The 24450-nt window shown below is 39.1% G+C and overlaps 1 protein-coding gene across 1 annotated transcript in view; it reads right to left on the reverse strand.

Moving 5' to 3' along the window:
* The window catches only part of CD109 (CD109 molecule), an 89468-nt gene extending 71224 nt beyond the window's left edge, over positions 1–18244 (reverse strand). The window contains exons 1-2 of the mRNA XM_062572848.1: positions 18114–18244; positions 17534–17694 (exon numbers count right to left, since the gene is read on the reverse strand). Of these exons, the coding sequence (XP_062428832.1) occupies positions 17534–17694; positions 18114–18199 (247 nt within the window). The 5' untranslated portion in view covers positions 18200–18244. The remainder of the gene's footprint in view (positions 1–17533; positions 17695–18113) is intronic.
* Between the last annotated feature and the right edge of the window lie 6206 nt (positions 18245–24450).

The raw sequence follows: 24450 nt of genomic DNA on the forward strand, positions 1-24450 counted from the left end.
CAGCCATAGAGGGGAACAGGATGAGGCCACCGGTGCTGTTTGCATGAGCAGTGTTTCTGTTTGTGTTGACCTATGTGGCCAGTGTGCATCACATCGGTGTGTTTGCTTATGCACCTACCAGGAATGCCTGCTCAGCCTTGCTACTTGTTGCACCTGGAGGCACGCAGCTGCAGCAGCCTCACTTCTACTGGGCTACTACGTTCAGCAGTTCTCCAACAATCACTACAATCCCAAGACTGCCGAAGGCCAGTACAGCCCAGAAAATCTGAAATGCAATGCTTAAATAATGGTGTCCAGGTGTCAATGGAGTCCCAGCTGGGAGCTAACTGAACAAGGAGGATAAGATCTGGCACTGTGCTCCCGCAGAGTGAATCACCTCTCCGATACAGCTGCCCAAAGTCAAAGGATTCCCTTGTTTCTGCAAAGAAGCTGATTCTGCAATTCCTTTATGTGCAAGACAAACACAGGATATTTTCTATTAACCTTCGGTTTAGCAGGTGACTACTTTTTGTAATTATTTTTAGCAAGCTAACAATTTTCCAGAAGGAATAAAAAAATGAAAGGGCTTTAAACCACTTGCTATTAAAGAAAGACAAACAGACAAAAAAGTTCCTTAATCCTGTTCATTCCCTCTAGAGGCAACCTCCTACCTGATGCTTCCACTGCTACGGGGACAAACAAAAAATAAATCCAGCAATGTGAGCAACAGATCTATGTTGAGTTATTAACTCTATGACAGCTAAAGCTGTTTCTTTCCTGCGTGTTGGTGCTTAGTCTGCTCTTAGCCAGGTACATGTAATCTGCACTTCATTCCTTACACAGTTGATGGTAGATGTGTGATGACTTTTTCAGGGCTGTAAAAGTATGGACACCAGGTAGGGCCACAGTAGTATTACTTCATTGCTGGAAGCAGATATCCATGTTTTCCTCTTGAAGATTCTTCTCCCAATGGCAGAAAAACCAATGATGTGGTCTGCATATTTTCTTAATGCAATCTATTATCTTAATTCACTACAATTTATTTCTTGAAATCTCAAATCATAGGCAACTGTTCTCTTTCATAATTCCTAAGACATATATTAATACTGGATTCTCCAAAAGTAACTGTTATACATCCAAAATTACCACCACGTCACAGTACAAACAGCAAGCAAGACGATTCAAGACTAAATACCACTCTCAGATTAAGAAAAAGCCTAATAAAAGTAAATGCAGCTGTAGCACCCAAAACACTGTTTCCTCACTGCACATTTTCTTTTACATTCACATGCAGTGAAACATCTTGACAGTCCGTTCAATCGTCTATCTTGCTTACTTGTGGTTTCATATGGAGTCTGCAACTCAGATAAAGGTCTAAATTTTCAAAGCCATGTGGAGAATTTACCACCTCCAAGCAATGGAATTAACTCTTCTCACAGCATTACATCATCATGTGAGCAAGTACATAGCATATTAGTGCATATGAGTTAATGTAAGTTATTATTTTAACTATTATAGATAATAGGGCCATATATATTTTCATAATCTGCTGTTAGACTCCTGATTCCATTACACCTTGTAATCATTAAGTGCCATAGCTTTATTTTAATTATGCACTGTGCTTTCTTTTGCTGATTTTAATGGTGACATCTCTCTCAGTATCATGACCTCTCATAACTCAGTTCTACCAACTGATTCTGTTGTTTTTTAGGGGCTTTTTTGCTGACATTGGAGTAAACTGGCATCTACTTGCTCATAAAATCTACGGTGCATGAGTTATTCACATATAATTGATAGCTTTAATGACAAAAATGCATTTAAATAACTTCTGCAATTAGCACTATAAATTTTTTTTTATCAGTAGTACAGAGACAGCAGGATTCCCTTTTCATGTGCATCTACAGAATTGTTTTGCAAATTCCTTTCAATTTTACCTTTTATGTCTCCTAAAAATGATGGGTTTATAGCGGTGGCCATAAACATATATATTCTAAACAGAAGTGTTATCTTTTGTTATCTATTTTGTTATCTATTTTTCACATCTATTTTATCTATTTTGTTATCTATTGTGTTATCGTTTCCCCTCTCTTAAAATACATGGTTTTATTCTGAAAATTTTACTGTGACAAATCTGCTACTGACTTGGAGGGATCTTTTCTTTCCTGGAAGAATTTCAAGACTGGCCTCCTCTTTTTTTTTTACTGAAAAAAAGTAATGTTCTCTTTGTTGAGCCTGGACATAAACATTTTCAATGATGAAGCAAATAACTGGCCTTTGAAAAAAATAGAAGGAAGTACCCATGAACTGAAACCAGTACATCTTGCCTGCCTTTAGAGAGTCAAAGGGAAAGTCTCATCCAGCATGCAGCATCTATTCAAATTATAACCTGGGTTAAACCAAATGACTCACATCCTGAAAATGAGGTTGTGGGTAGCACACTTCAATACTTCATTCTGGTCTTCAGAAGCTTTAGTAGGATGGGTAGAATGTGGTACTAGGCAACACAGTTCTTTCCATAACATGTTTATGCTACCATTAGAGCCACGATTTTTTTCTGTCGTCCCTCTGTATTTGTTCTCTTCACCTGACAAGAAACTCATGCAGTTGTAGACTGTGAACACAGGCCTTTGAGGTTGTCCAGACAGAAGTCTCAGGCAAAATACACACTTCTTTTCTCACTAGCAAGCAGGGAGGACGTTCTGGCCTAGTGCACAATGGCAGGGAGCCCCAAGATCTGCTAAGCTTGTTTGGCACATGAAACAACTGGAGCACTGCCAACTACAGAAGAGGAATTTTAGAGACTTACAGAATACCCATTTTTTGGTAATGTAAACCCCTCTCTTGACTTACTGACATTTATTCCCAACATCTACAAAAAAAGAACTCTGTGTGCAAATAATCCTACTGATTTTATCTATAGAAAATCTGTTTCTCATCAGTTAGGAAGAAATAGATTTATTGTTAATTAGGAAGAATTTTTTTAAGGCACTATGATATTTCACTGATAAAGGAGGCTGGATGTAGGATAACTAGCAACAATAGAAACAGGATAAAGCTGCCTCCTGAAATTTTGTCCAGTGGTATACTGAGCGTGCAACTCTTCTCTAGTTCCTATCCCTCTGCATGATAAAGTGTGTGAACAAGGCTGTGGTGAAGCTGAATTTTGTATGGCCACAGTTGATGACACAGTGTCATCAGAAAAGAACAGAAAAGAAAAAAAATCCCTTTAGCACTGCTGGTAATCATTTATTAACAAAGGAGAAATTTAGTTTTATTTACTACATATGTCTGACTCTACACCCACATGAATAAGTATTGCTGTATCAGCTTTAATCTACCCAGCACAGATAATTATAGCAATGGCTACAGCAGCAGAACAGGCTTCAGTAGGCTGGGAGACCCCATACACAAATCCAGTATTCATGCCAAAGCCCACATCACTGGGTTTCTATTTCCATCATTACCCACACTAATGTAAATGCTCTAGCACACTCCCAGGTCAAGGCAGAGCACTGAAATCTGCGGCCCAGCATTCTGTGTATCTGTGCGGCCCAGCAGTGTAATAACTTTAAAAGCAACCTTACACAGCACAGGAGCAGGCACTTTCCAACTTTTCTAATCAGAAGAATGATTTTCCAGCACCTCCCTAAATCCACCTATTTTGATACCTATCATGCAGAACAAAAAAAATCTGGAAGAGCTTTTCAAACTTTAAATAAGCCTTATTGTTATAGCCACATTTCATACACTGCATCCTAAACACAAAGTATGATGTTACTATCAGAGTTAGAATCGGAAAGCTCAGGAGAGCCTTACTCACATGGAAGAAAAAAAGCTAAAACATGTACAGTTATAGGCAGCACCATTTCAGACACATTGACGTTAACAAGCATGAGAGTCTAGCTCCTGACTGTGACTGGTTACAGCAGCTATTTTCAGTATAAAATTAATGACATGATCCCTGAGCAAATGGGGTTCTGGCAACCACTTGCACATAGGTCATGCGCTGCTAGCAGTGGTGTAGATAGGATGACTGCAGAAAGAGTGAGTTTCTTCCATGTACCTAAGAGACCTAACATTAGGTCTGAGCCAGAAAGAGCCATGATGCAGATGGAGAAGCAGTCAGAGACTGAGGAGAGACATGTAAATCACAGGCACTTCCCCTCTGTGTAACTCAAAAAGCATCTACCCCATGCAGTGGTGCTAGCAAGGGAGGTAGAGCCTCCTTAGCTCCCTTGATAAGCCAGGAGGCCTGCCTCATTCCCAGACAGTGAAAATCATAAACCAGACCCTGGGACATTGCGAGTTTCCATTCATATCACTACATAATTATTTGGTTAGGAGTTAAGCAGCATGGGCAGATCCAAAACTCTCAGGTGTTGTGAGTTTCCTTATCATGCCAGTTTTTCCCATGTTCTCACAGACTTTTGCACTGCAATCCCCTTGAGCTCCACTCATTTACACCCAGAGATGGCTAAGGACATTCGCAAATGAGAGCAGTAGGCAAAAGATCTGAATCGCTGAAATCTACATTTTTTCTGCCATTTGGTGAACTAAAGTTATATTTAATAGTATAATAACATCACATTTATGAGAAATTATCTTCAGTCCAACAACTAACATGCGACATTGCTCTCCTGGTACCTCTCTTACAGCGCCGCTGGACTCTTCTACCCCAATACATTGTGCAACACTTGTGCACGAGACATCAGCCAAGTGCACTGTCTTCATAGAGCACAAAAGCTGCCTCCCTCTTACAGCGCTTAAGACGTGCAGAGGATCACTTCAGTTGTTAAACACCACTCCCAATAACTAGAGGGAATCAATTCCAGGCTACAAAAGTCAGGTTTAGAAAGGAGCCTAGAAAAAACACTCTGCATGTACCAAGCACCACAGACAACAAAACACTTCCTCCCAACTCGTTACATGCCAGTGCTCTCTACCCAGAGGACTAAGGGGCACAACTGCAATATGCCAGAGAGTAGAAAAACCAGGTGAGGGCAAGAGTTTGTGCTATTAAAACTCCCAGATGGGAGCCATGCCCTGGCTGTAGGAGGAGGCAGGAAAAAAAATACATAAAATCAATCAGTGGTCTATTCCAGACTGACCTTGAGGAAAGTAAGAAAAAAAAATTCCAAAATCACATGACACTTCAAGAACAGCTCTTGTCACCACTCTCAAAAACGCTTCACTCAGCAGAATTCCTGAAGCTTGTACTGTACTTATTGAATAACTCCTCCACTTAATTAATACAGTACAAAGGAAACAAAACCCACATTCTCCTGCTTCCTTTTCCTCAGAGTCCTTGGCATTGACAATATAACTGCAGAAGAAGGATGAAAGCCTTCTGGTATGGTAGTGAGATGTCACCAGTATAAATGGCAGTGGGAAATTAAATTATCATTTTAAGGTACTTTGCCACTCTACCATTTTTTGGAAGACTAACAGTCGTCTTATTATTATTAGAGGAAATAGGAGGGAAAAAAAACTACAAAGCCAAAATCATTAACCTTTTCTTATACTTATGTAGGGCTGCACAAAGGACATCATCATATGTTCTTCCCCCTTTTTTTGGCCCTACCAAAACCCAGGAACTTCTGTCATTTATTTTTAAGCTGCAGATATTAGCAGCAGACATAGCTGCAAATATTCCTTCAGAGTGATTTTTCAAAAGAAGATGATCAATCCATGTTTTCAGTTTTTCATTTCAAATAATCTCAAGACAAAACCATTTTCCTCATACGGCCTCACAGAACTTGTAGTCTGAGTCCCTATGCCCTACAGCACGCCAAGGATCTCCAAACACATATCTTTTTTCTGTCCGAATGGCATGGTCCATTGTAAGGGCCACATAGTATCATCAGGAGAAATAAGGTCAAGGCAGACAGCCAAGCAGTTATACCTAATCAGGGATTAAAATAAGTATTGAAAAAAAATAGTATTTCTACAGAACTGGAATTTCTTAGATTGGGTATCTTATAAATTAACTAATTACATCTAAGCAAATATAAGCACACTAGTTTCAGCTTCTACTCCCTTAAAAGGATAGAAATATGACTTTGTGACCTGGCACCGTAAGCTAGAACTTGTGCCAATATAAATCAGTACAACAGCAGTTAAGCCAGTAACTAATTTTAAATAAACTTAGATCTTAATTCTATACTGAAGCTTATCTGGCAGACGTCTCCACAAACACACTTTTTCACTTAACCTTTTCTACCTATGTCCTCATTTGTTCTTAATCCTGTTAGAGAAAGGAAAAATTGGAAATAACTGGAACCACTTCAGACTGATTTACTGAAGTGACGTCATGTCTTGCTTCTGGCAGCTGCATTCACATATCCATGTTTAAGAAGTGTTTACAGGAAAGTATTTTCTTTACAGTGGTAAATGGAATTTTTTCTGCTGAGGAGCCTATTTCAAAAGATTTTAATATTAGGGAAGTAAAAAAAATTGTTCTTCAATGTACTTCCAGATTTTTTTTCTTAATTGAAACATACACTATTTCTGCATGCTCAAAAAAAAAAGTCCTTGTTAATTACTGTGACATAGCCAAATATAACATCTGTAAGATTTTCACAGCCTAAATAAACATAAAGGGTTAAACTGTCCCAGGAGAGAAAAATAACTTTCCTTCATAAAAGAAGGCCTACAGAAATATTCGATCTGTTGAGCTAGTAGTTTTCTTTAAATGTCTTATACTATTATTCCAAATTAGCACCCAAATCATCACCAATTACTTACGCAAAAAACCCCAAAGATACAATGTGAGCCACTGCTATTAAGTTTGGACCAGTTGTTACCAGGAGATGCAATAGAGCAATCAAACACACAAAATATGGATTGCTAGCTGACATCAGGATACAGGCTGTCATCCAAAGCTAAATGAGGCCAGCAGGCCTGGAGTAAAGGAGTAAATACTCGCTCCACAAAGCCTCTTAAACCTCTCCTATTAGAGAGCTATGTCTATCAGAGCACTATGACCCCTGCCTTTCACAGCCACCCATTACTACCTACTCCCCATTTCCACTGTTGCTTTATCCTTTTAAGTCTGTTTTTTTGCAATTTTGGAGACTCAAACCACTCAGTAATTAAAAAGGGAGAGAGACACAGCAGCAGCTCTGTTTGCTGAGAAAGGGTAAAGGGACAGAAGGAATGAGCCAAACCGGACTTTATAATCTGAAGGTCCAGTCAAGAGGTCTGGCACTGTATCTCTGGAAGATGGAAGAAAGGCTACATCCACAGATGTTTTGGTGATCAGAGCCAAGTTTTACCAAATTTTCCAGTAGATAGCAAATTTTAGCTTACATTTTCTATGAAGAGTAGATGGATAGATTTTTCTGCCAATCAGGACAAGTATGACAAAAATTCTTCTCCAGCTAAGTCCACATAAGCTCTTTTTCTCCTCTCTTGCACTTTTACTCCATTCCAAGTTTAGAAAGCACAACAATAAACATTCACAGCCAGAAAAGAATGGGCATAGATTTACCAGAAGGTATGAAGAAAATAACAGAAAAGGGGGTGCTGCCCTTCCTTTTCTCAGCCCCATGCAATAGTATTGCCTATGCCTTTCATATGCTACTTCATGTGGCAGAGGATTTGTGATACTGCACTGCTCATCATCTCCCTGCTTGTCCCATTTACCAGTTTAGCTCTTCTCCTCTCACCATCACTGCTGGATCCACCCCTGAGGAAATCCACAATGTCCCATCTCCCTCAAATAGGCAAACACAGTAGATATTGGGCAACCCTTCACTTGTATACCTCCCTTGCTCCAGAATCCCATTTCACAGGCAAACAACAATTTTTCTGCTCTTCTGGCCACAATGTTTTTTAGGGGTTGGTGGGTGCTTTGATTTTTTTTTTTTTTTTTTTTTTTTTTTTTAGACTTAGGTCATAATTCAGACATTTAACTCTCAGCTCCGTTTTCTAAAGCAAAACAACTAAGTCTATGACCACATGATTACCATCCTCGGCTGAGCGGTCAGAGAGCAGTCAGTTGCAAGAACACAATACTAAAATCCTCTCCAGTTTATGTGAGATACTGCATGCTGGGTAGGAAAACAGAACAGCTTCATATTTCTAGAACTAAATTGGCTCTTTGGTCATAAAACGTCTTTACAGCTTCACCTACAACTACTGTCCCAGGCACTTAAATACAAGTGCAAGCTCTTTCCAACTTACTCCTGAAATAAGCCTCTGAGACCTGTCCATGGATTTTTTGTCAAGCACATTGCCTGTCACAGCCTATCAGTATTTACCATATCCAGCTAACACAACTCTATTCCTATAAAATATAAAATTACAACTGTTAGGAATACAAGTTTTGAATACAACAGAGAAAACTCTCTTGATTTTCAATCCAGTCTATGAAACTATGTAGACAATTTAGAATAATCTTAGACCTAAGCCTTTACACAATTAAATTGGAAATTCATTCCATTCACCTATTTTTCACTCAGTGACTATATATAAACATACAAACTCACAAGCATTTCTCTGTAAACCTTGCTTTCAAGGCACTGTAGGCCATCATTATTTTATGGACAACTGAATGGAGAACATAAACAGACAAAACCACTGTAACTATGCTTTCCTGCAGCTGCGGTTATTGTCCCCAATTAATTAAGAGGGAAATGATACTTGGACAAAAGGTGGATAAACCTGTTTATGTCAGAGATCTAGCGATAGTAATACCATGGAGGGTGTCTACAATTGGAGCAAAATTACAAATTTAAATCACCTTATAAAAGCATTCACTGAGAAGATGGCATTCAGGTATTATTTAAGTTTCCTCTTAGAGGCACTGAAAGAAGATGGTTTTTGTACCAGTTTTCTTCCATTTTCTGGAAAATAGTTGAAGTCTATGATGACAAAGCCACATAATTTTTCTGAGACCTCAGAATTGTTTATATATACATAAAAATATTACCAAACACTTCCTTCATCAGTAAACAAAGGCAATGTAATTCCATAACTACATAAAACAAGCACCTGGGCCTCACAGCTGCACCTCCAGGAAACTGGAGAAGGAAGGGGCAAGGAGACAGTCACTGTAGTCCACATTTTTCTGCACAAATACTTGTCTAGACTGCAGTGAATCTAGATGAACTGGCATTCCCTCTTGCCATGTGTTATTCAATCTCTGTGGATGGGATCTCGTATCTCCCTTCACAAATAGCCAAAAACAGCAGAGAAAATCAGCAATGCCAATGTAGATAGTCATAAGATTTTCGCAAAAACAAGTCACTTATGTATGACTGCAGAACCATTAATTTTCCAATTGTTTCCTCCCTCCAACAGTAATTCTGTAATCTTCAGCTCCAGTTTGGGTTCCCTGTAAAGTAGATGTCATTAAGTACACTGTCTTACACCCATTTTGAGATCCACTCTCAGCTCCTACCCTTTCTCTTTAAAGCTACCTTTTGTATACCAAGTATATAGCATTCTTCTGCAGAGACTTGACCCCAGTTCCTCCAAAATTTCCAGATCTTCCCTCAAAGATTTCCAGAATATAAACAAAGACTCTCAAGGTCAAATCAAAAGCCCATTTAGCCTACAGACCTGTCTCCAATAGTAGTCAAGGAGAGACATCTGAAGAGTGTCTCCTGAGAGATCTCTGATCTTTTTCTCTGCTCTTCCTTAGAATTTGTCAAGTTGGTTCACATCCTCCTTGAGGAGTGACCAAAATCAGACACAATATTCCACAGCATGCCTAGAGTTCTGAAGACTTCTGGAATACTTCCTTGTATTTTACAGAAAATATTTCTGTTTATACATTCCAGTACAGCATTTGTTTTCTTTTTGAACACCATACCACTTGCAATATTTCACCTTGTGGTCCCTTTAATACCCCAAGATCCCATTCTGCAGTACTGCTGCCTAGTTATGTTTCTTATCGAATAACTTTATGCTCCTTTATTCCTTACAAAGTGTAGAACTGTGCATTCTGCCCTACAGAATCACCCCAGGGTCACCTGAACCATCCAAATCATTTCTCTAATTCTGTTTCCCAGCATCCTTGCAACCCCTTCACAAATTTAATAAATATACCATTTTTTCATCCATGCCAGTAATACTGAACAGTACAGTTCCAGGAAAAAACACTTTCAGTTTGAGTGTGAACCATTTAGATCTGCTTTGTGAATAATATTTTCCAACATGTTACAAATTTATTTAATGACAGTTTCATGTTCTCCGTATTTCCCTTGCTGTTTTATGAAAATGTCATGCCATACAGTATCAAAAGCCCTATTAAAAAATTAAGATATAACCACAACCTACCTCATCTCTGTCTACAAATCCTGTCATCATTAACCCCTTTTTATTTGCGTTTTCCCAATCTTCCAGCCCTCTCAGTTCACAGCAGCAATGGGAAGCCCCTCACACAGGTTTGTATAATATTCATTTCCCTATAAGAATTGCCCTCTGCCATGATTTCTGCTATGACACACTTTTTTCCATCTTGTTCACTTTCTAAGGTTCTTTGAAATAGCCTGTAACACCTGTTCTTCAGCTGGATACTAGTGAAAAATGTGGAGACCAGAATGACCTCTTGTACAGAGGCATGTGTAAGTGTGCAAGTCATACGCTACCCTGACTCTTCCCCCTGAAGTCTCAAACACCATCCAATTAATAACATATAGCTGGAGTACAGGGTAGGTATGTCACTTCCATTTATCTGCAATCTACTTAATGGCCTGTTATCAACAGTATGGACTCAACAACAGTCACAGAAACCTGTATTTCTTCTTTCATCTGTTCCAGCAATATGAAAGTCTGTAATAGAAAGCCCTTTCCTCTAACAGCTCCCTTGTCTCCAAATCCAGTCCCAGTACTCCTCTCCCCAAAACTTCTCCTGTGCTCTGATTTTGGATAGGTTATCTGCCTATGTTGACCACGTAACAAATTCTTTTTCAAGAGGAATAGTTTTGCCTGTGTTTGAAGGTAGAGGTTGTACACATGGAGACATGATACTTCTGCTCCCTGCTGTTTTGCTTTTTAGTCAGTCACACAAAACTGGGGTAAAAGGAGCTGCTCTACTCAGCTGTCAGCAAAATCCTTCACTTCACTCAAAGTTTCAGGATAGATTTTGTAGCCAGCAATGAGTCAGTCACTTTATTCAGAAATAAGGAACAGAGGCAAATTAACGTTAATAAAAGTGACAGGCGTATTTGCACTGTTCATTCTAATTTAGCTGTTACCTCACAACTTACTATTCTTCGTGTTTTTCAGTGTTTCACATACTGATGTGGCAGAACCATACTACTAAGTATGCAAAACACACCTTCTGCTTAAAGCAAATTTTCCCTTTTGGTGAAAGCAGATTTTCCAGTGTTTATATGGATGATCACTACATGCCTGAACTTGACAGACATTCTCTCAAACTCTGTCATGTTCCATAAATCTTAGCTGAGTATTTTGCCATGCTCTGGCTAAGTTACCTCTATTAACAAATGAGTTTGTTCAACTCTAGAATATATAAGAAAAGCAGTGTAGATCTGTTAAAACTTACAGATCATTTACAGGGAACCCAAACTATGGAAGCCTATTTTAAACTATATTCTTCAGTTCACAAAGTAGCTCTAATTTCAGTGTGCCTTAAATACATTAAATTGTTCCTTAAATACAAGAAACTGACTAAATCTTACTGTTAGAATCAAAACAACTTGTGCAATCAGGTAAGTGATGACACCTTGTTACAGGTTAAAGCATTTTTTAAATCTAATTTGCTCATCATACATGCTACATGCTTTTCCATGTTAAGTGCCAATAAGGAAAACAAGCTGATCAGAATTTCTCTGGATTAAAGTAGAAGGCTCACTTATATACCAACACAAACAGCAATGTTTGTGTAGCAAACCCTGCAAAAAATCCTTTTTTTTCCCCCCCAACTGCTATGTTGTAATTTATAGAAGCACTATTTGCAAATATTATGTGCTATATAGCTAATTCACGTGGCTATTGGCATATTTTTTCCTAAGAACTGCATTTGTGGGCAACTTTATTATAAACTTTGCCTGGCTGAAGAGGCCGAAGTGGTGGTTTTCTAGCACACAACCACCACAGTGACCGTCGGCTCCCTACGGGAGCAGTACTCCCATCTTCACAAGGCACTCCACATTTTTTGATCTGACTTTGGATCTAATGGCACTGTGTGAACTCATGCTTTCCTTATGACACTTAAATTAGCAGCCCAGGTTAACAGCTAGTTTTTACACATGTACTTCACATACTCTCTCTGTCCTTTAGAGGCAGAGGAGGGTCTCTAATACTTTCATACTGATTTTATACTTCATGCTGATTTTATTTGTTCCCTTCATTGTTCTTCTTGTCAACTCATACCAGATTTTTACTGATCCATCACTGGCCTGAAATGCATAATGAGAGTCACCCTACACAGTAATCACTGAAAATCAAACCATTCATCCATAAAATTTAATTTTCCTTTCTGTTATTCCCATCATTTTCACTTGTTGACCAGAAAACCCAACAGCTCAAATTGTGCGTAAGCCGTTACGATCTTCTGCAGTCATTTTCAATCGGAGTGAGGATTTATCTGATATTGCAGCTTCACAGAAAATGTGTCATGGTTTGATATAGTGTATGGATACAGCTTCAGTTATTGCTTTTATTTTTCCTGGGGTCTGCTGCAGATAATGGCAACTATTCTCTCCTGGTAGCTCACTGACATTTTCTTTGCTGTGTCCGCTCACAAAGTTTACCTGTAGCAGGGTTATCTTCCTAATGGAAGTTCAGTGGTTCTCTTTGTGTAAAATCAATGTTTTGGTACAGCAATTAAGTTAATGAGATTAACTGTAGTGCAATCTCCCTTGCTAGAATATATTTGGATTCTGATATGTTAATTTAAGGTCAGAATATCAGCACTTGTTTAAATGTGCGCACACATGTGCACACATGCACTATTTTCCTCACTTGATCCAGAGAATACAGACTCGCATCTTCTAAATAAATATATTTTTGTTCTCTCTGTCATATGAAAAGCAAGAGAAAGATATAGACCATGTTACACTGTTACTGTCTCTTTCCCAGAGAATCACTCAGAACTCCGAATTCTGTGTATAGCTATTTTCAAATGCTGAACATTTTATCAACTATTATCAACCATTAAAAGGCAAATGGTTCTTGTATAACACAAGAATTATGTTATATAAAGAAAAAAATAACTGTGCCTCTAATTCAACAAGATCCTCTTATGGTTGCCAACTCACAGATTTATAAAGACATGTACATGTAGCATGCTAAGCTGCTGCCAAAGAAACAGAGCGCACACTGAACTTTAAGCAATTGCAGATGCACTTTGTTCAACAGGTATGCCATAATTCTCATGCCTAGGTACACTACTGAACTGAGCCTGCAAGATTAAAAAGCATTAATAAATACGGTGTATTTAGCCTGTCATCCACCCTCAGCATCCAATTCCCAACTCCACACCTTTTCAGTTGTACCATAACAAATGTTTGCACACCAAATCAGGAAACTTGGCTGCTTAAAAGAGAAATGGAACAAAATAAAAACATGATTTCTCAGGCAGATCAGTTTCATGACGCAGTTTATTTACCTGCATGCTTTTGCTGTCACAATGCAAGGAAAAATCCAGAGCACAAATGAGCCAGCTTAAGCAACGCAGCCAGTGAACGTCGCACCCTAATCAAGGCGAGCAAACAGTTCCAGCTCTCTGGGTATTTAGCATAACCAATGACTTCAGTTACACCCTGCTTCCCGCAATACCTGCTTTGCACAGACTTGTGGCAACAAAACTTACCAAATTTACGTGCACCACAGGAACATCAATACCAGTGTATCTGCCACCCTGGGTAACCTAATGGGCCCAAAAGAGAGAGAATGCAACACTTCCAGGGCTCTACTCCACGCATTGGTGCCATAATGCAAAGATGAGTCTGCGTGCCTAAAGAAGCGTGTGGGGTTTTTTTTCCTCTTCAACTGCCAACAGTTGGCCTAGTAAAACCTCCCTAAACCTTGCTTCATTTAAATCTTTAGCCAATCATAGCTACAACTGTGTTGTTATGTATTTTACCATAGATTTTTTTTCTTTATAAAACAGTTTAAAGACTTTAGAGTCTTAATCTAACGAATTGTTTTCTCTGTAAGTAACTCTTCATAACTGATTCATTCATGTAGCTTCCTAGGACATATTCCTTCACTCTACATTCTCAGCTACAGAGCACTTTCCTTGCTCCTGGCCCTTACCACTTTGGCTACATATTTGCTCACAGAAAGTAAATGCCTAAAAAATTAGATTACTTGCCTTTAAAAAATGGATGGCCACATACTAAATTTTAAGATTTTTACAAGACGTAATACACTGCATACTCAGTACCAATTTCTTTTTTGCTGTTTCATTTATCAAGTAAAAAAGCATGGAAAATTCGTATGTTTATATAAAAGGTAAACTGAAAATTCAAGATTAAGATTGAATACACACAATTTAAGCGATGCATTATAGCATTTCCCCTTCTTTCACGTCCGTTCGGTAAGTGGCTGTGCCTGTTCCAGATCACCCATGATTCTCTCTGACATTAGCAATTCCTGGTGTTAAGCATCATTCCATAAGCTGTATGGGCATCTATGCCTGCATATTTTCACATGCTTGAAATTACCAGTTGCCTATCTGCTTTTTAATATTTAAAAGGGCAACAACAGATAGGTGGAAGCTCATGCAAGGCTCACTGGACTTGATGTTAAGCAAAATAGAAGCAGGAAGTAAAAGCCAGACTAGTCAAAGACAAGAAGATAGCTTTTTCCTTTTTAAATAATTATGAGTTATTTTCTTTTTCTAAACAAAGTCAGAAAAGTTTTGAAGAGGAATTGTGAACTTAAAAGGATTCAGCCTCTGGCAAACTGTGTGTAAAGCAGTTGATAAAAAATGTAATATACCTATCTCAAGCTTTTTTCTGCATGCTCTGTCTGTTATGTCAATACTTTGCACAGCTGGTTAGAGCGTGGTACTGCTAATGCCAAGGTCACGGGTTCAGTCCCCGTATGGGCTATGCTGAGGGTTGGACTAGATGATCTCCAGAGGTCACTTCCAACCTTACTATTCTATGATTAGACTTTCTGTTTAACTATTAAAAAGGCATAATTTTCTATGTGTCACATCTATACCATTACTGACTAAATATTTGTACCCTTAAATGATCAATAAATTTCAAATAATAGACTTGTCTACACTACCAATAATTTAGTCAAGGTCACAGCTGAAGGTAAGAAAAAAACCCATATCTTAAGCTGCAACTACCTAAATCTTTACTTCTATATTTATACTTTTCCTTGATTGAGCTTTCAAATTAAACTATACTTTTCCTAAATTTCTCAGATGAAATTAAGTGTTCTTATCCAAACAAGTATCCCACCATAAATCATTATTGTATGATTCAAATGACTGTGATACTAATAATTTTTTCAGCACAGGCTGCCTCTTTATTGGGTTGAAATTCACAGAGATTTTTTTTTTTTTTAAGTAAGAAATTCAGTTAATATAGCTGAAGGGAACAAGAGTTATATTCTAAAATAAGATAATGCTGGAAAATCAGCTGCCCTGGCTTGGAAATTTCATGAGCAGCTAGTAACAAGGCCTTTGGTATCTGCACAATCAGGTGGAGGTGGATGGGCTCAAATCCTTTTTATCAGCTAAGAGTCTTGCACTTCATTGTCAAGAAATGGAGATAAGGACAATTAAAACCAACAGAGGTCTTTTTGCCTTACATCTAATGGACGAAGATCTAGAACCAATGGTGGACAACAACACAATTTTGTAGCAGGCAACTTCTGGACAAACAGTATGGAAATGATGTTGCACACAGGGAGAAGCCACATGAAGAAACTTTAGGCTGTTTCTGTCAGCTAAATAGAGAGTTGCACCTTTCTTTAACATGAGCACAGCTTTGATCAGCTTGACTTAGATGTAGTGTTTGATCTAGTACTGACATTAAAGGTGATGAAAAGTATGTACGTAATAGCTTATCTTTGGGACAAGTTCAGTAGTAACAGTATAATGCATGTGTGTTATTTTTTTCACAGATGAAAAATGTTCCTTCTCCACTACTGAATCCTTCACTATGTCTAACCTAATAGGCTTGGCCTGCATTTTTCAATAAGTAAAATCTAAATGTGGAATGCAGTATGTCATCACCACAATCACTGGTATCAGATTTGGACACTGTAAAATGAACAGGATAAATTTGATGTGAAATTGAAATGAACACTTAGATATTTTTGTTTAAATTACCCAGGGCACAACAGGAAATCTATCTCAGCTTTATGCTTCGACATTGGCTACAGGAGAACACATACCTGATTCAGGTAGAACTAGGCTGGATGAATAATACCCAACTTGAAGTAAAACCTGCCAGTACACAGTTTTGGAAAACTTCTTCAGAAAATGTGAAATGTCAAGAAGAGTTTAGATCTGATACGCCTTTTTTGCATCATGGGGCCCTGACACTTCTGGTATGGTCAAACGTACTCCATCACACTCAAAGCTTCAATCTCCTATGCAGATAGTGGAGAAAGGTGGGCTTTCCTGAAGACTTTGAAATGAAGGTATGAGCCTTCCAAATAAGGCATTTATATTAAGAGAAATATCAGTCAACAGCAATAAGGAAGAAATTCAATACAGTAGGGTAGAAATTTCTAAGATCTCACACTGCTCCCATTAGGATTCTCTACTTCATACAAAACTAGAACAAACTAGACAAAACTCATTTATATTGCTTCGTATCTGCCTGTTATGCAGTCTGAAAGCATATGAAAGGATTATTCATACAAAGGCTTTTCTTTCCCATAAGGGGAATTCTCAGATGGGACAGAGACAGTAAAGCACATCTAGACTTCTGCTCTCCACTGGCCTTTATGAAAAGGAGCTGAGGAGTGATCAAGCTATTTCAGTGTTCAACGGGCATAAATTAATCAGGCTGCTCTTCCATCTACAGTTTCAATCCTCAACCTGTTTCAAGATTCAGTTCTTGATCCTTAAAACTTTCTGCTTCCTCATGTGCACAGAACTTGCAAGAAACAGTGTCTCATATGGTGAGCTCCGCTTTTGTCTGGCCTTGAGTACTGCCTTTCCGAGGGCATAAGAAGCAGCTGGGACTAAATGCTTTGTCAACTTGTTGCTTTCATGATTTTCTCTCTTGCTTAGACCCTGAATCTTAAGAATAAGCCTTCAAGAGTAACCATCTGCTTCTTTCTCAGTGGCCCCATTCCCTTGTCCAGAGTACTTTTAGGCTCCTCAGAATTCCCGTATCACATCATACTTCACTAATGCTGGATTATTTTTAGAGTTTGCAAGGAGTTATCAACACCGACAAGCAAACTACTCACTATCCAGCCCAACAGTCCACCCATACACAGAACAAGTAGAGTCCAAGATTATTCTTCCAAACCTGACTCTCGGTAAAACAAAGTTTTTTTTTTTTAACATAGTTTAATAGCAATGATATTTTGGGAGCAAGAAAAACTTTTGCAGGAGGGGGCAAACCTAAATCTTTCAAGGGCAATGCAATTATCTTACCTTTCTCAAAGACCATTTCCCTGCTCAAAAGGGTCTTGTTATCTTTGATCACTTCTCCCCTTACGGTGACCTGTGCTGGGCTGTCTGGCAGCAGAGCTACCCCAATAGTCACGTTTGCCCCAGGCCTGATGTTCCAGGGAACCATCACCAGAAATGTAGGTCTAGAAAATACAGACAGGCAGAAGAAAAAAAAGGGTCAGGGAGAGAAATATAATCAAAAAAAAAAGTAGCAATGTACAAGTAGTAACATATATATGCTGAAGCTCATCTGCACTCCCCTAACGGCATTTTGAAGGCGGGAGGTGATGCTCATCAAGCACCACTCAGAGCACCCAGGAAAACTGGAGGGAAGCAACGCTCAGCGCGCTCTCCTGACCGGGAAGCGGGTGCCCACGCACAGCCTAGCTGAACGCTGGCAGGCAGAAACCGCGGGCGGGCACGGACACGGACACAGAAGCCTTCGGGGAAGCGCTCGGGCGCCGGGAGGCCGCGGGCTGCCCCGCGCAGGCTCCGCGCCGGCGGGGGAAGCGCGGCGCCCCACGGCACCGCCCGCCCGCACCCCGTCCCCGGCGCCACATACCCGGCTGCCGCGGAGCTGCACAGGAGGAGGAGGAGGAGTTGGAGGAGGAAGAGGAGGCGGCCGGGGGCGCCGCGGCCCGGCACCATGGCGCTCCGTGCGCGCTGCTCCGCGCCCGCGGGGGCTCCGCCGTGCCCGCTCGGCGGCGGCGGCGCTGCGAGGCGCTTTCCCGAGCGGGGGAGGGAAGGCGAAGGCAGCCGGCCCCGAGCGTGAGTCACGCTCCGGCGGCGGCCGCGGGAGCATCCCGCAGGGGCGTTCCCGACGCCGGCCTGGGCAGGGAGAGGCGTGGGGCAGCTGGGCGAGTACGCAGTATTACACGGACAGAGATGGATACCCACGTCCACGGGCGCGTTTCTGCCCTCCGCCCGCCGCTGCGCAGCAGCCCCGGAGCCCGACGTCTTCAGGCAGATGGGATTCTCACGTGTATGCCAATTCATAAAAATAAGCAACCGAGAGCAGTGTTTTGTGTCCTTAGTATCGAGCAGAGTGGCAACTTCATGGCTGTTTTTGGAAACTGCCGGCTTATAGTGCGGCTTTGTGTTACAGAGACTTGGAGAGGCTTGGTGAGCCTGAGATGAGCTGGCACGGGGCTCAGTCAGGGCTGGAGGCAAGCGGCAAATAGGACAACAAGCACTGGCAGAAACTCCAGGAGTCTCTTAGCTACTTCAGTGTGAACCAATCGGTAATGTAACTCTGTCTGGAACGACTTTTATGCCCAAAATGTGGAAAATAAGGTCATACACGTATATGCATTCTTACCCACTCAGACTCCCAAAAAGTGCAATAAAGCAGCTTGGGTGAGATTCCTCTCAGCATACACAGTGTAGCTCTGTAGACCAGGCACATTTAACAGCATTTTGATTAACCTGAATCCTTCCAACCCTGCACAAGTCTAATACATTTAGAAATTCCTGCCAGTACTTGAGGTCAGTCTCTTTAGAAATGCTGAAGTAGCGTATTCTACATTCTGTTAAGTAAACATAAAAAATTGTCACAATTATAGCCCTAAATATTTCTTGATCATGTTTTGTTCTTACGGAAGTCAGTCATGAACAGCAAGTGTGCATAAAATACCATGTTCTACCAGTATCCTAAGTACTCATGCCGTGTTTTCATTTCTTTTAAATTTGCTTTTATAAGTTTTAGTAGCTCTGCTGATTCTCTCTAGTGTGCCAGTCTTTGTAGTCACAGGAACGAGGATAGGTTGAGGGAAGAGGTGAGATTACAGCAACCACAGGTGACACCTGGAAAGTCAGTCTTGGCAGCCCCTCACCTAGAAAAGATGTGAGCTGAGGCAAATGGAAATTGGGAAGATGTTTTGCTGTTGCTATTCATAAGCGCTTAACTCACTGCCTGTAAGAAACTAGTGCCCCATCTCAAACACCTAAGGCTTGGTTGATAAAGCTACTTGGGTCCTGGAACACATTCTTCCAGTCTCTGACACAGAAGCTAGCTGACACTGTACCATGCCTGTCAGTACCAGTCAGCTCTCTTAGCCTTCAAAACTGAGGTGGCCACCTACAAACTTCCTACTGGTTAGGACCACAGACCATGCTAATTCCCAAACCACTCCAGGAATTGTTCAAGAGAGCTGAGCAGGCCAAAACTGTGCCAAGGAGAAGCAGCTTGACAGCGGAGTCAATCAACACCCAGTCCTAAGAACACAGGAGCAGCAAGGTTTACTTTTCTCTAACATCACACAAATAAAATAGTACTGTATGGTAAATGTGCAAACCAAATCACTACAGTAGTTAAAATATCGGGGAAAATCTCAACAACAATTACCTCAGTGAGACTTGAATGGTCAATGCCTTGTCCTGCTTTCAGCATTAAAAGGTAAATTGGGCTGGTCAGGCATTCAGCTGGATTCAGCAGGATTCAGCTGGGCTCTGGTGCAAATAAAGGATGTTTCTATAAAATGAATCAAATTCAGGGATATCTGAAGAGCTATGTTATGCAGCTATTTGAACTGGAAGACCACAGTAATCCCTCCCGGCCAATATTCTGTCTTTTGAAAAGCTTAGCCAGTAGCCTTATGCATCACTGAACTCAAGGCCTGCAACAAAGCTCACTTAGGTGATGGGTAAATCTTTAATTAATCTCAATAGGCTTTGGATAAGGTCCTAGAAGAAACTGTGATTCAGCAACTCATGGAACTAGGAAATAAGCAAAAATCTGCTTTATTACTCGGAGTGAATGGCCAAGAATTATAATGAATACTAAAAATAGGTAGATGGAAGATCATTCTGTGGTATTAGGAGGACAGATCCCTTGCTTAGATGTAAGTCTGAAGAATTTGCATTTGCTTGCAAATACTTAAAGGAACATAGGATATAAAGTTGTCACAGAAATGTTCAATAATAACACTTCAGATGCTGGTTCTGATGATGGAATGCATCGAAACACTTTATGCTGACAGAGGGAATGCCTCTGAGTGAAACTTGCCCTGAGCCATTGGGTGGAGTTTCATGAGAAACTTGTCTGCATTACAATTAAGACATTTTTTCCCTAGCAGTTGAAATCATCTCTCTTGATAAACACAGTTATTTGCAAGTTTTCTTCCAACTTAAACTGTCACTCTAGACATAATGAATAGATTTCACCTGGCCAAATGGGGACTCTGCTATCACCTATAACTAGTTATTTAAATTCGTTGGATAGACAAGGGAGAGAAATAGGCACTTTTCAGATAAGAGCCACATGACTCATTAAGATATCTACATTTGAACAAGCAGGCATTCAACAGTGGCCCTCTAAATTAATCAAGTGAATCCCACCTAAAAGTACCAATTTATATTAGTCTATTATACAATTACAAAGGGATTCGAGGCAGGTAGCTGAAATACATGTTGTTGATCTTCAGAGCATTTGAGATAATGACCTGAATTGTCCTAATTGAGAAATCAAAGAATCAAACCCAAAGATAGACATTATTTTGACAAGCTTTGGATCAGGGTCTGTTTGAAGGTATCAGATTTTGTTTCTGTCTGTTCAAAGGTTGGCATGAGAACAAGTAAGCAATAATAGTGTCTGAATAAGAGAGAAACTTTTTCTTTGTTATTAAAGTGTAAAAATATATATATTCAAATTTTTATTATTAAAATGCCTATATACAATTTTAATTTTAACTTATGTCTCTGAAAATTTAGTGTAATAAAAGCTGTGTATGTATTTTTTTATTGCACTACAGTAAGCGTCTGCTCTGAGATGCCTAGAGAAAGTAAAACTCTTTCTTTCAGGAAGTGTATCAAATGTGTAAGGATGTCATGGTTAAGACTTCACAAGGTTTTGAGAGATTCACTTTTAGAAATGAGGTTCCAAAAGGGGAATTAAAGGAATAATATTACGGGAAATGTGGAAGTCTAATGAGAAAATTTACAAATGATTATTTACCGTTACAAGAGAAAGTCATCAAAGAAAGGTAGATACTACTCTTGAAAAAGAAAATTTTAACCTTTCTTCTGGAGTTTTCTTCAAAGTTAAATTATACCAGGTCATACGGCTGAGCACCAAAACATCAAAAGTAATTTGCTACACTACAACTGTTAAAACTGAACATTTTAAAATCTGCAGGATCCTCCATCTTCTACTCAAGAATATTAGAAGGCACTATCTGAACTATTTGTGTTGAGTTTTAATAAATCCTGGAAAATAGAGAAGGTTCTAGTTGCCTGGAAAAACATTAATATTATAACAGGACTTGGGGCAATATGAGTTCTACAGAATTAAAATCATTAAAATAATTGTTGATTTTTAATAAGCATTTTTGGAATATGTTTCCCCTTAAAACAGAAACTTTGAAAATCATGTCAAATGGACAAAATCTTTCACACAAAATAATTTATGGTTGGGTTGTCTAATTCCAGCAAGAGCTTTACTGTACCTGGTATACTGTATCTTATCTGGTACATATGAGTAGAATATGTTTTAGGAAGCAGATTCATATAATGTGTTTTTATTGCAAAGTAAAGTTATGTCTTCATTTTATTTCATTTTAGTATTTTGCTCTGTAAAATGTTCAGTCATACAGTGGGGATATGTTAAAACCTGTACAACCATGCAGGTTTTATGAAAGTGAGAGAAATTAAAAGCTTACAAATGATATCAAGGTGTCCTCAAAAATCTTTTTCCTTGGGCAGTACTTGTTACATTTGTATGCCATGAAATCCCATTTACCAAATTGCACTAACATTCTTATTTTAGCACCCCTCATTCCCTTTACTCTTTGAGAGTTTCTAAAGGTCAGGCCCACTCCTCCTTCATTGTAAATACTGCTGAATCAGCCAAGAAAAACTCATTTTTATTAAACAATGTAGTGTGTGTTAACACTGCCTCATTTTAAAGAAGGTAAAATTCCCTAAGGATTCAATTATGTTAAACTATAGCCTACAATTAAACTGTAAATTTAAATTATAGTGTTTAAAAAAAGAATTTCTAAAACCAGTGTTTCCATAATGTAATGAAGCAGTATGTTACTGCTTTCTAAAGTACATTCATATGTTATAACTCCACTTTCAATTAGGTACATAAAAACTGCCTTTTTAAAGGCATATGTACTTCTATAATAGTTATTTACTAAATTCAGCTATCCAAAAAAGGGATGTTAGTACAGCAGCTTGTTTTATAAATTAGTCTAGCCATATAGCGACTGACAGCTTTACTTTCAAAGTAGACTAATCCAAAACCAACTCATAGGGCAGACAGACTTCATTTCCCACATCTTGCACAAAAGTAATTCGAGACATGGAAATAATGTCTTAAAACAATGGACTAGAGAGATCCATATTTTAATTTATCAGAGAGAAGACTGAAAAGGGACTTCCTGACAGGTAGGAACACTTCCATAGGAAGAAAATAACAGGTACTAATCTAGTGGAGAAAAGTGTAAAAAGAATGAAGGTCAGAAGTTAAAGCCAAGCAAATTCAAGTTAAAAATAAGACACACTATTAACAGTGAGATAGATTAGCCATGGGAACACACTACCAGTGGAAGCAGTAGCTTCTTCTTTTTATGTGTTCCTATCAAACCTGAATGTCTTTTTGAAAGTCTGAACAAATAACTAGGCTAAATAGAGGTACAACTTGCTGAAATTCTATGATGTTGCATGATACACATAAGAACAGACTATGTGATCTACAAGAAATACAACAAAAAAATGTTAGGTACCAGTTGAGCCAAAGGGCCAAAATCATACACAGAGAGGAATGTTTCCTAGAAAACACTGAGCAGGGATCTGCTCCCAAGGAAATTAAATAGAATTGGCAAGAGAGAAAAAAAAAAGAACTTGACAATGGTGGAGAGCATACTATTTCAGTACCAGTTTCCTCCATCTCAGCATCTCCGGAAGAGGTCAACAATAACAGTAAAAAATAACAGTAAAAATTAAAGAGGAAGACAAAATTAGAAGTAGTTGTTAAAATGGAAGACTTTTCAGGAGATGATCTCTTTGCAAGACAAAGTTCTTTTTCTTTTCTTTCGTCTTTTTTTAAAGAAAGCCGAAAAACAAATTTTCTGGCTGCAAATTGGAAATTGAAACAGATAAAATTCTGACTGTGTTTAAGGCTGGTTTGTTTGTTTGTTTGCTTGTTTTTAATAAAATGGAAACCTTTTGAGGAGAAAAAAGCTCTTCACTTTCCAATCATCTCTACCATGGCATCAAGAAGCAACAATTGTTTAAAGTAAAGATACCATCCATCTTGACAATCACATGACAGTCAACCTCCTATTACTCAAGTTGTCTCTTCCCGAATCAGTTTCTGTAGTGGCTAAAATGAGTTCTACAGAGAGAATTTGATTAAAGATTTATTTAAGAAAAAAACACACACTCAAACTATTTATAAAACTTGCCGTTTATTTTATTTTAGACACTGGTAAATACCAGTTGTCTCTCCCTGAGGACTAGCTCTCACCACATACTGCCAACAGGAAAAGAGGAGTCAGATCTTGATGATTAAGGACCTGAGTAAAGGTCTCATGTTTCAAATCGCCATATAAGCCAATGTCTAAATAAACTTAGTCCAACTATAGGAAATTCATTCACAGCATTCAAAAGGCAACTTCTTGTTCCATTGCCAATGACCCAAAGCAGCAGTCATGTTTATTCAAATGAAGAGGGTGTGGACCCAACAGCTACATCTTTCCAAAACTTACTGTAGGAACAGAATGTTTGGAAACTGTTGTAATACCACTGAAATGTGTTCTATATTGGACTACTGTGAGGCCTCCTAGTCATGCTTCTAGGCTAAAGATTCACCCTATGATTTTTTCTGACCACTAACAACACTTCTGGGAGTTTCTTCTTTTCTTCTCATTTTTTCTTAGCAATAGTTTACTTCTGAT

The sequence above is a fragment of the Rhea pennata genome, chromosome 3 (genome assembly GCF_028389875.1).
Source record: "Rhea pennata isolate bPtePen1 chromosome 3, bPtePen1.pri, whole genome shotgun sequence".
NCBI classification, from domain to species: Eukaryota; Metazoa; Chordata; class Aves; order Rheiformes; family Rheidae; genus Rhea; species Rhea pennata.